The sequence below is a fragment of the Leucoraja erinacea genome, chromosome 10 (genome assembly GCF_028641065.1).
Source record: "Leucoraja erinacea ecotype New England chromosome 10, Leri_hhj_1, whole genome shotgun sequence".
Taxonomy (NCBI): Eukaryota; Metazoa; Chordata; class Chondrichthyes; order Rajiformes; family Rajidae; genus Leucoraja; species Leucoraja erinaceus.
This window is the reverse complement of record NC_073386.1, coordinates 46,514,082-46,527,262: the sequence shown is the minus strand read 5'-3', so window position 1 is coordinate 46,527,262 and position 13,181 is coordinate 46,514,082. Positions and strand designations below refer to the sequence as shown.

The window sequence follows — 13,181 nt, the reverse complement described above, 5'->3', positions numbered from 1 at the left end:
TGGATTGAACCTGCTGAACACGCTGTAATTTGATTGGGCTTCCGAGGGCTCCAGAGGTCCCGCAAGGTCCCGAGTGAGTTGTGAGAGGAAGAGGAGATGGCTATCAGAGTTTATCATCCAAAGACTATAATATACTTGCATAATTTTACATTTTGTTTTAAATATATACTTACATTATTGAAGACAAATGAAAATTCCATCTTTTTTCCTATTTTCATATTCTCTCCGATATTAAAAGATGTTGTACCCAAAGTTTCATCCATCACGTAATTTGCATCCATTAAGGTAATCTGAAAAAGTCCACATTAAATCTGTCAAACTCAAATATCTAAAGTAATAGGTGGAAGCACCAGATTAAAATAACAACCCAGTTTTGCCCCTGTGAACAGAATTCCTGATTCAAGCATAAAATCTCATCTATACAATGGGAGGCAGAGAGGTTGGGGAAAGGTAATAGTTATAATATCAAAAAGTAAAAATCAGTCACAATTTATATCTCAAGTTTAGGATCAGAGCACAAGAGGATCCACCCTCCACCAAGAGAATTTGAGTTAGAATTGGAATATGCGAGGAAGGGAATGTAACCAAATATTTGCTAACACATTTCATCAAAATGGTTTTCATTCATTTACGGGCAGCAACACTATAACACTCTTTCTGGATTTGTTGTTTCCCCATAATAAATGTACTACTTTCATTGAAACTGCATTCTAACTTTATTACACTTCAACAATAATAGTCCACATTTATAACCCTGTTATCAGAAAGCGGATACACTACCTCCATAATATTCTTTTCATTTGGATCAATAATAAATTGAAATGTCTCATTCCACTCAGGGTTGACAACATTGTTGAGATATTTGCTCCGTTTCCGGCCCTCTGGCGCCGTGGGGATGAACAGTTCCACATATGGGTCAGGAGTATCAACTGAACAGATAGAACAGAAATAATGTCACAGCCCAATCAAGCCTACATGCAAAGCTATTTATCCCTTAGCCATAATTCTTTGAGATGGTCTGGTTAGATTTTTTTAAACAAGTAAGTAAAAATATGCTCAGTAATCCAGCTGTCTCAGCCATAGGGAGGGGGGGGGGGGGGGGGGGGGGGGGGGGGGGGGGGGGGGGGGGGCAGGGGGGGGGGGGGGGGGGGGTGGATAGTGAACAAGGCTGTGGATCATTCATTCAAAAAAATTGAGAACTATTGTCCTATCAGCACATCATATACACTATGGACAAGAGACAGGAACAATCTGTTCTCAGACACCCACTTCAAGCACAATCATTAGTTTTTTCTGGTCTGAGAAATGCCATCATGTCTATGTACACGGCAAGAGATAATCCAGTGATAATTCCTTTATGTTGTGTTTTGTAGACAATTTATTGCCGTGAAGAATCAAACGGTGGATTTAAATGAAGCAGAAAGCAATTATTCATGTAAACAAATGCCAGAGTATAAAGAAGAAATACTGATCAAGAACAGATTCGCGTCTACTTCGTAAATTAAGTGCACAAAAACATTTTTTTAATTAATAACTGCACATACTGTAAGATATATGATTCATATACTTCCATTTTTGGAGTAAATTTAGCATCAGTGTAACAAATCTCAATGCTAAGAGCGATAGCACCTCTACTCTTAGATGCTTTTTTGGAAATTGTACGTCAGTAGTTTGTGGAGTATTAATTATGAGGAATTGAATGTCATAAAAACTAAGGAGCTGATTGTGGACTTTCGAAGGGCACAACATCCGAGGACATACACGCCATTGGAGATAAATGGGACTACTGTGGATAGGGTGAGCAGCTTTAAATACCTGGGAGTTCACATCACAGAGGATCTGACATGGACACACACACTACCGCACTGATGAGTAAGGCAAGGCAGTGGCTTTACCACCTCAGGCATCTGAGGAAATTCAGAGTCTCTCTGAGAATCCTCCAGTGCTTCTACTCTGTCCGGCAACATCACAATCTGGTTTGGGAACTGCTCTGCCTATGACAGGAAGGCTCTGCAGAGTAGTACGTTCGGCCGAACGCACTAAAGGAAATACACTCGCCCCCCTGCAGGAACTATACATCAGAAGGCGCAGATCCAGAGCCAACAACATTATGGGGGACCCCTATCACCCCAGCAATGGACTGTTCCAGCTGCTATGGTCAGGCAAACACCTCCGCTGTCACGCCGTGAAAAGAGAGAGGATGAGACGGAGTTTCTTCCCACAGGCCATCAGGACTGTAAACTCTTATCTCACCAGGGGCTAACACTGTACTAATTTACTATTGTGTTGTGTCTTTTTTAAATTATTGTTTTTTTTTTCTAACATGTAAATACTGATTCTGTTCTATTCTGTTCTGTAGTTTTTGCACAATCCACAGGCATTGCCACTTTCATTTCACTGCACATCTTGTATGTGGATGTGACAAATAAACTTGACTGGACTTTGACTTGTAGGTGAAAAAGTCCAATGCCGCACATGCTGTAAGACATTTGGCAGATGGACGACTTGTGTTTGCCAAGGGAAGAAATATTAAATAGTTAAATATTGGGTAACTGTTTGCTGTTTGCACTGCCACTGAAGAGTAATTCATCTGCATTATCACGTGCAGAAAGGCGCATCAGTCAACTGCAAGCAGAAGCACCGAAGAGATTTGATCTTACAAGACTGTAAGATCAGGCAACTTTAATGGAAATTGTTAACTCATGATGATTTAATGTCTGGGTCTGTAGTGACGCATTGCTAAAGTGACTGAATGACCTTAGATTTATTGGCACGGGCATTGGCTTATTGGTTTGCCATGTGTACAGAGATCAAATGAAGAAAATGTTTGGAGTGCAATACAAGCAAATCATATCACACATGAGCACAATCAAACTGTACGCAAGTACAACTAGAGCAAAGAGAAAATAGACAGAATGCAGAAGGCAATGTTAAGTGTAGTTTACAGTATATTTAGATAAAATTATTCAGAATACAGCCAGAAGAACAGAAATTCTGGATCTACATGACATTAAATTCAAACTTTGCCCAGCTGTAAAAAAAAAGTACACTTTTCAACAATTAATACATTTTAATGTGAACAATAGAAGGCTCATCCATCATTACCAATTTCTGTAGATGTCACTAGCAGTGCAAATATTAATCATCCAGTCCAATTTACCACTTAACTAAGGAGGGAGTTAAAAGTTAACAAGTTTGGTGAGCCCGGGGTTGCATATAGATTATTCCAAGTAAGATTGGCATTCAGCTTCCCTGAAGGAAGATCAAAACATTTATAACATCTACTGGATCACATTTTCACTTGGTAGGATCGACATTTCTAAAAATTCTGATCTTCTTTAATTTACATGAACTTAAATTGCTCATTTGCTGTGAAAGGTCACTATTTCATCTTAGGATCAATAATTTTTGTTCCAACAACATCATTCACATTATCGGTGCTGGCTTGAAGGGCCGAATGGCCTCCTCCTGCACCTATTTTCTATTTTCTATGTTTCTATCGCCAAAGATTTGTAATCTAGCGTTGGAATACTGAATCAAACAACACAATTAATGGTGGCATAATGTGCGCTAAATGGTACAAATATTTGTCTATCTTGTTAAAACTTGTTGATAAAGAGAGTCTGGGATTTTTATAATTAGGTGAAGTTGAATGGTTTACAAAGTTTTACAATTTGTAAATGTCAAGTAGAGGGTAGACAATTCTGCACTATGTAGCCATAAATAATAAAAACAGTTTGAGAAACATTCTTCAACATGTTTTCCCATTTAACACATGCACTGTGATTTAGCTTTTCCATGCATTTGGTGATAAGCTTCTCTGCACAGAAATTCTGATAGATCTTTGGCCAAGAACAATTCCTCCTGAGCCCAGTTCAACACAGGACTATTTGTTAATGTGGCTGGGCTGTTACATTTTGGAATGTTTTCTGCAAAATTTAAACTAACGATGCATTTCTCACAAACATACTCTAAGCAGAGGCTGCTTTCTACAAGGCAATGTTAAAGTTAATTAAAACTAACGTTAAAAATCAAAAACAGAACCATCCAAAGACTGAAATTTGTGTTAAAATACAGTAAATTCCGACTGTTGGGAGTAAGGAAATGAACAAGTAGAATGTTAACCTTATAAAACAGTGTAGTTGCTGCACTGTCATCATTTTGGTTTCCAATGAAGGATTAGTAATATTTTGTGGACAAAGCTTTTAGCAGTTAGAAATACAATGATGAAAAGCTTTTCAATTTACAGTGCTTTCTGCTCAGGGAAGGAACAAAGGACAAGCCAGGAGGGAGGGAGGGGGAAGAACAATTGGGATCCAGCGTGGGGGAACTGCCTTGAGGGAGGGGAAGAACAATGAACAATGGAGGACCCGGTTTGGGGGGACCACCGTGAGGATTGGGAGGGGGGGGGGGGAGAACAAAGGGGGACCTGGCACGGGTAACATTTTGTAAGCGCCCTTTATGGGTGACTATTTGCATAAGCAAAGAATTTCACTGTGATTTGTCACATGTGACAATAAAGTATTCAATCAATTCAATTAGTGAAAATAAGAACAGCATGTGCAGAATTTACTCAACAAGCAAAGCAGCATCTGTGGAAAAAGGGATAGAGTTATTGTTTGAGATTAAGAGCACGTATAAGAATAGCTGGAGATAAACAGGTTTGGAAATCCAATGGTGAGGCGGACAAATTTGAAAGTATGAGATAAGGCAGATTGCAGGGGGGATTACATGATAAAATAGGGCAATCATGCTAGTTGAAAGTAGATGGCAGTGAATCAAGCAAAGAAGCAAAAGGGTCAGAGAAAATTAATCAAATATTTGATATCTGGAGGAGACATTTTGATAATCTGCAACTGATGAAGCTATGAGTTGTAATGTGCCTTTGGGGCTATTGAGCATTATTGTTCGTGTTGAAGGTGAGTGCTATCAGTGCTCGAGGCTCCCTACTTTACATTCGGCATTGTAGCAGTTGATATGCTTGATGTGCTGATGTCTTGTACAACACAGTGATCAAGAATCTAAACACATAAGATTCCACTGAGTGGAACACAGTTCTCATTCAATGGCAACATCGTCATATGGTCATAAGGTCATAACTGATAGGAGCAGAATTAGGCCATTCGGCCCATCAAGTCTAATCCGCCATTCAATCATGGCTGATCTATCTCTCCCTCCTTAACCCCATTCTCCTGCCTTCTCCCCATAACCCCTGACAATCATAGATCACTTTTACTGTGTCCTAAATAACAGAGAAGCCAGATTTTACTAGAATGAAACCAGAGTTCTAGATGTTTCCGCCAGGGTTTCTTGTATCTCAATCCATGCACAAAAGGTGTGTTTCTTGTCTTGAAGATTGTACTGGACAAGTAATCCTGGGGCCCAGAATGTAGAGCTGGAACTTCAAATCTATCCAGTTTAGAGGCAACTCCAGTCCTACACCAATATGATTTACTCTGAGTTGTTTTCTGGGAGCAACCCAGCAAGTTAGCTTGTGTACTGTGGGGAGAAAAGATGTAACATGAACACGCTGCTTTCTTTTTCTGCCATAATCAAGTTCTAGAATGGTTCTTATGAAATCACTCAGTAAACCATACCCCAGGTTTCATTAAAATAGTAAATAGGAAATTAAATGCAGCAGACTATGAATCACATTGTTAAAATGCCCAAATTAATTTCAATTACAAGGTATTTTCATCTCAACCACTTAACGTACAGGTAATAATTATTTTTCGTTCTATTCCACACAATAACAGTGGAAATCAGAGTCATGTTACCTACAATTAGGTGCAGAAAGTTGGGTATAAATAAGGCCTCAACCTGCTCCCACTTTAATTCAATGTCATCACAAGTAAACACCAAATGCTGAAGTAACTCAGAGGGACAGGCAACAACTCTGGAGAGAAGGAATGGGTGACGTTTTGGGTCGAGACCCTTCTTCAGACCTTCATCACAAGCATGTGTTCCCTTTCTCTGTCTACTGGCTTGGACCCTATCAACAGTCACTGAGTCAAGGTGCCATTTTACGTCCCTTCCCATTTCCCCTCCTATTGTTAAAACTATGGTTCTGGAAAAAAATAATCACTGACATCTAAAATACAAGAGACAATTGAGCCCTATCACAATTCAGGTTGAGATAAACACACTTCAACCCATCAATTTCACCACATTCCTTAAACTTTCCCTGGTTGTCCTTCCTTTAAGATTTAGTGGTCATATCCTCTAACCTCATCAGTTGTTCAATTTACAGACCTTCTCTGGTTTGCACCCACCTGCCTCTCTAATCTAAAGCCCTCCAGAGTAGCACCAGCAAACCTCCCAGTAAGGATATTAATCCCCCTCCGGTTCAGATGCAACCCGTCCCTCTTGCACAGATCACCTTTGCCCCAGAAGACAGACACAAAATGCTGGAGTAACTCAGCGGGTCAGGCAGCATCTCTGGAGAGAAGGAATGGGTGACGTTGTGGGTCGAGACCCGAAATCAGACATTTTGTTTCTACATTTCTACATTTTGTTTGGCCCAGAAGTGATCCCTATGGTCCAAAAATCTGAATCCCTGCCCCTTGTACTAACTCCTCAGCCACACATTCATCTGCCCTATCCTCCTAGTCCTACCCGCATTAGCACGTTGCATTGGGGGTAATCCAGAGATTCCTACCCCCTAGATTCTGCTTTTTAACCCTTTGTCACATTCAGGTCCGCACCCCATGTCCTCCAACAATGACCCCTGGTCGCTCTCCCTCCCCCTTGAGGATGTTCTGCAGTCACTGCAGATTGTTCCAATGTTGTGCAGAGACACCCTGGACATCGGCACCCACCATCCTGGAGTCCCATTTGTGGCCACAGAATCTCCTGTCTGCCCCCACTAACTAACAGTTATTTTGTTTGTTCTTTCATATTCCCACCAAGAGTTAAATTAATGGTTGTAAAATAATACTTCCAAACAGCCAAGATTTTGCATCTGTTTTACATTTTCATGGAAGAGGATTTGAATATACTCCAAAAATTTTTTAAAAAATAGAATGAACAGCTGTCTTGTGTCTGAGAGTTTGCCTCATACTAACTCTTCGATACCATGGCTGAGTGATGTTTATTGTTAATTCACAAATAATTATTCATGGCAATCAGTTCATGAAATGGGTCAGAACCTAGCAATGCAACAATGGCTGATGCTGACTAATAATAGGTTCCTATTGCTGCAATGGCCTAAGATATACAGATATTTTACACAAATCCCCATTCATCTTCTCAAGTCAGTTAATTTGAAAACACTTTAAATTATGGTTGAGAGGTTATGAACATATTAAGCTTCCAAAAACACATCAAGCCCGCCTGTGAGTCAACTCACAATGATATTTGCACATAGCAGCAGATCAGCCCATTTATTCTCCTATCCAAGGATACCACCTCTTGTAGAACATAGGACCATTGTATTTTTTTCCAGGATGTCAGCCATCCAAAAAGAGTATTTCCTGTGCTTCGGTTTTTGATAAAAGTGATCTCAAGACGTCAGCAAAGAAATCAAGATTGCACAGATGGAAAAATCATTGCTTTAAATGAACTGCCCTATGATCCGGCTGAACCTGTATACTTCTCCTAGCTAGCAATGATCTATTCTACATTTTCCTTGATCTAACACTTTATCTCTGTGTCTCCCCTGACACTCAAGGGTCTTGACCCGAAACGGCACCCATTCCTTCTATCCAGAGATGCTGCCTGTCCCGCTGAGTTACTCCAGCATTTTGTGCCTATCTTCAGTTTAAACCAGCTACAACACTGTATACTTCATATGCAGCCATTTATAACCTGAACATAGCGCCCATTACCGTCACAAGGGGGTTCACAGGAGAGGGGTGGGGGCAGGTTGTTTTCCGTCTGGCAAAGGTAGACAGGCTTCATGTTCATATAGCCGACATACTCTCCGGTAAAGTGGTTCCCTATCGGGGAGGCACAACCCCCTCAAAGAATCGACAGACATCCATGAGGTTTCAGAATTTTGAGATGATCTTGCGATATTTTTTTAACAGAAGTAAAAATAAACAAAAAGATGCTCACTCAGCCACAGAGCTGCTGGCAATCCACAGAAGTTACGGAAGAGCCTCAGCTCATTAAAAGGTCTGGCCAGTGACATCTTCAGGCATTGATGGGTAATGGGATGGAGAGGTGGGTGGTGTAGGTGGGATGGCATGTACTTTATGGAGTGTGGACAAGTGGGCGGGGGATTTGTTCAAAGTGTTTGAGAACCACAGCCCTATCAGCATATCATATAAACTGTGGGAAAAGGGACGGAACAATCTGTTCTAGCAACTCACTTCAAGTACTGTCGTCAGCGTCCCCTGTTGTGAAAATTCCAATATTGTGAACATACGCAGCATTTTTTTTAACCAAACCATCAGAAGCTTAAAACTACTTCTGAAGTGATGATTTCTTTAGATCACTGTAACTCTGACTTCTCACCACATTCATTTCCATACATTACCTTGAGAGCCATTGACCCGGCCAATATCAAGGTGGAGCACTACAAAACCAAGAGGACTTCAGCCTAGAGCTTCTCAGAGATGTGAACCACTGACTCAATTTGTGAGCAGCCATGGAGGCTGCACCAAGAGAAGAAAAGGAAAGGAAGAGGAACTTATACAACTGCAAAAGGGCATGGGTAACAGAGAAGGAATAAAATAACATGATTACAACTGAAATAAAGCACAATAATCTTACGGTTTTCTTACAATTTTCCTCACTTCCATCACTTAACCTAACAGATCATCTCAATCCCAATTGTAAGAAAACTCAGCAAAGGTCACTTCACTGAGACCAACTGAAGACTTCTACATATGATCAAACTCATGATCAAACTTCTGCAAGTATACAGTGGATTGCATACTGATTGGACGTGTCACAGCCTGGTTAGGAAATTCAAACTCTAGAGAACAAAGGCAGCTGCAGAAAGTAGTGGGCATTTGAGGGCAGCACAGTGACGCAGCGTAGAGTTGCGAGCTTACAGCGCCAGAGACCCAGGTTCGATCCCGACTACAGTTTCTGTCAGAATGGATTTTGTATGTTCTCCCTGTGACCGAATGGGTTTTCTGCAGGTGCTCTGGTTTCCTATCACATTTCGAAGACGTGCAGGTATGTGGTTTAATTGGCTTTGTTAAAATTGTTCCTAGTGTGTTGGATAGGGGACCATTGGAGTAACTCAATGGATCAGGCAAGATCTTGTGAAAGGAATGGCAACATTTTGGGTCAGGGCACATTGATTGGTAAGTGAGGAGGGGTGATGGATAATGAGCAGATGGAGCTGGGTGGAGTTGGAAGACAGACAGACAGGTGATATGTAGGAACAGATAAGGAAAACAAATGGCAGGTGTGGCCAGTTGGGGGGAGGGAAGGTGAAAATGGAGACAGTTGCCAGAGGTTGATGAGTGGGAACAAAAAAGGTTACCTGTGTTGGATTCTGATACATAAAGGCGAAAATGGATGAAGGGTGGGTAGAATCAGATGGAGGAGGGTATCTGGTGTGTGAAATATGTGAGTAGTATGTGGATTAAAGCAATTTAAAATATAAAAATGGGAGATGGAGACATCTGCAGTCTCTTGTGTCTCCTCACGTTATTGCACTGCGTGTGTCGATACAGATGATGTCTTTAACAAACAATATTGCACATATCATGTTAAAGATTAAATAAGTAAATTAAATAAGTAAACGGAACAGGCTAATGTGTACTCCTAAAATGTACTTACGTAGATCACCAAAAGTTCCTTTGGTCACCTTTGTGGCTCGTAGAATGCACACGGTTAATCTGTGTGATACCTGATGTTCCACCTAAAAATCATACAAGAAAGTACGAGTTTAAAACCCCGGGTTAAATTATGCACAGTCTTTCTAAGCAGGCTCGAAAATGTTCCAAAAATCTGATTAAATAGTTTATAAATTGTAGGCATATACATTATGGCTGTTTTGACTGACATTCCTTGCAAAACATTCCTTTAAACCCATGTAGAAACCGCATGCACACTGGTTAACAAAAATTAGAGGCCTTTGCATGTTTAGTGAGCAGATCTTGATAGAATGATCTGCCTTCTAATCTCTCATGCTTGTCTATGCTGTAAAGGGCCAGTCCCACTTTCACGACCTAGTTCACAACCTTTTTTACTCGTGGACATTTTTCATCAGGCTAGAAAAAATGCCCCGACCTACTTGATGCCACGAGTACCTACGACTTTCATCACGGCCTGCTACGACCTATCTACGACCTCCTACGATCTCGTGATGGCCATGCTGCGAGTATGAGTCAAGGGCAAACTTGGCAGAGGTCGTGAATTAGATCGTGAAGGTGGGACAGGCCCTTAACTGGACTTAAAATGTAAAAAATGTAACTGTACGCAGGTCAGTAAAGAGGCACATTGCGCCATATTCCAAGCTGAAGGACCTATCCAACCGCAGTGGATCAGATAGTGCTATCTCAAAAGTTTTTGTCTTTTTCCGTATTTCAATAACCCACAGCAGAATAATATTTGTTAATAATATTTCTCTAATAACCTAATCGGGTGAAAGCTTTGTCTGTCTATTCCTTTCACTTATTATTCTATACATTATATCCAGCATAGTAGATCTAAGATATGGACAGACTGCATATCCTCAGTTTTTTTTCCCAACATCTCCACAATACCTGGGACACTTCCCCAACATCTCCACAACACAGTGTGACGATATCTCCACATCAGCTTACCTACTGCCTGAAACCTGCCTGCTAAACCAAGAAACTTACTCCACAGAAATATGATTCTTCCATTGGATGTTTGCTGGCTCTAAAACCGATTGTTTAAAATACTTTTAAAAATCTTTGCTATCCTTAAACTTGACCATTCCAAAGCACTCTGGGTAGGCGTCCCATTTTCCACCATTTTCCACAAAGTCAACATGATCCAAAATGTTGGCATCCGTGTTTCTAACTCTGAGCAAATCCTGTTCATCTGTTGTTTCTGTGCTTGCTGACTCACACTGAAGTCTTCCATAACTGGGAACCAATTTAAAAATCCCCACCCTTTCTATCAAACTATGACCTTTCCCCTCCCGATTTCCATAATTTTCCACCAGTCCCATTTCCCCAATGAGTCTCCTGCTTTATTGTGGGCTTGTGATTACCTCTAACAGTTATCATTCTACCATCAATCATCAACGATCACAGTGATGCCTTCAGCTGCCATGGTCCTAAACAATGTAACTGTACACAGGTCACTCCCATATCTTTATACCTTTCTATCACTCTTTCCTCCTTTATGTTACTCCCTAAAACGGTTGGGCCATTAGCCCCATTACCACATATAGCTTGCTGTCAGTTTTTTTGTTGTGACAAACCTTTGCTGCAGAGTCAGGTTTAGTTTAGTTTACAGGTACAACATTGAAACAGGGCCTTCTGCCCACCAAGTCCACGGTGACTAATGATCACCTGGCACACAAGTTCTATGTTATTCCACTTTGTCATCCACTTCCTACTAGGGGCAATTCACAAACGCCAATTAACCTGCAAACCCACACGTCTTTGGGATGTGGGACGGAACCAGAGTACCTGGAGGAAACCCACGTGGTCACAGTGAGAACGTACAAACACCACACAGACAGCACCTGGGATCAGCAGCGTTGTGAAGCAGAAGCTCCACCAGCTGTACACCACCATGCCACCCTTAGCGGGTCTAGGAATAGGAATAGGATCTCAATGGAAGATGATGGCGTTGCAAAAAACTCAGATACAAACACAAGATCATGAAAAATGAATCTATTCCCAAAGAAAGATTTTCTCCAGATGATGCACATTCTCCCCTCCAAAGGAGTTCTAACATTTTCATTATACAGCAGAAAAACAAGACTTTTGGTGAAAGGCAAAAAAACCCTATAAAATATCAATGAACATTTTTGCTAAGATCTAAATCAGGTCTATTTAATTTAGTTAATCTAAATGCAGAGTACAGTAATTATCTCTCACATTTACAGCAGTACTCATTCATACATCATCCTCCAAAGCTCATTAAACGCACAGCCACCTGTCAAGACACAGCCCCAGTAAATTCCTACAGTGACCAGGAACAGTTTTATCTTAAAGAGTACGAAGATATTGTATGTTAGCACCAAAAAAAGCTAAAGATGCTCAGCCTATATTTGAAAGGAACTAAATATAATAACATTTCTAAAAAAAGATTCAGAAAAATGATACCATAAATCTTGAATTGACTAGAGGCAAGAAATACCTGGATTCCTCAAGGCAAGGGGATCATAGGATTAGAACATGAACTCTCACCCAGCACAGAGGAACTGAATGGCATATTCTTTTAAGAGGCCTCAGAGACCTACTTAACATTGTTTCCTTCAAGTCAATCTTTGCCAAGATTGTGGCACTTCCTTTCCAGCAATACCATGCAGACAAGCAGCAATGCACGGGTTCAGAGAGGCTTAGTGGGAATCTTAGTGGGATTATTGAAGAGGTGGAGTCAAATAGAGAGAGTACACCCAGACCATCTACCAGGAAGATAGCATACAAATTGCAGCTGTGATTTAGACAGTGTGAATCCCCAGCCATGGAGCAGGCAATAGTTGGTTAGAAAAAAGGACACAAACTGCTGGAGTAATGCAGCGGGTCAGGTAAGGTCTATGGAGAACATGGTTAGGTGATATTTCGTGTCGGGAAGCTTCTTCAGACTTAATCGTTGATTAATGCTGCAAGGATCCAGCTGGTCATGTAATATTATTCCTTTATTAAAAGGGAGAAAATGTAAAGCTGCTACTTACTTAAGCTCTCTACTAAATGTCTTCAAAGAAATCCAGTAATTGTGAGTTGAGGAATGTATTGTATGCGATGGATGGATATATTTTGATGCAATCATGACAGTTCCTTATCCTTTTATACATTAAAGGAGTTTTCTAAAGTAGTCTCTCCCTCAGAATACACACGTCTACACTGACCTTCAACGACAAGATTGTAAATATTCTCGGCGCCATTTTCAGGCAACTGGCAATGGGCAACACTGTGAGGGCACAAGGGTACAGGACAGGGGGGATATCAAAGCTGCATGTTGATTGTTCAACAATACCTCAGAGACATATCCACAATCAAAATAACTCAATTATTTTTCACGAGATGCTTAAATTCAACACTTACTATTAAAGGGTAAGTCTTCAATTACTAAGA

The 13,181-nt window shown here is 40.7% G+C and overlaps 1 protein-coding gene across 3 annotated transcripts in view; it reads right to left on the bottom strand.

Moving 5' to 3' along the window:
- Positions 1-13,181, bottom strand: part of LOC129701123 (cytosolic phospholipase A2-like) — a 95,383-nt gene that overhangs the window by 47,673 nt on the left and 34,529 nt on the right. For all 3 annotated transcript variants that reach the window (XM_055642129.1, XM_055642127.1, XM_055642128.1), the window contains exons 3-5: positions 9,739-9,820; positions 781-929; positions 174-290 (exon numbers count right to left, since the gene is read on the bottom strand). In XM_055642129.1, coding sequence (XP_055498104.1) covers positions 174-290; positions 781-929; positions 9,739-9,820 — 348 coding nt within the window. The remainder of the gene's footprint in view (positions 1-173; positions 291-780; positions 930-9,738; positions 9,821-13,181) is intronic.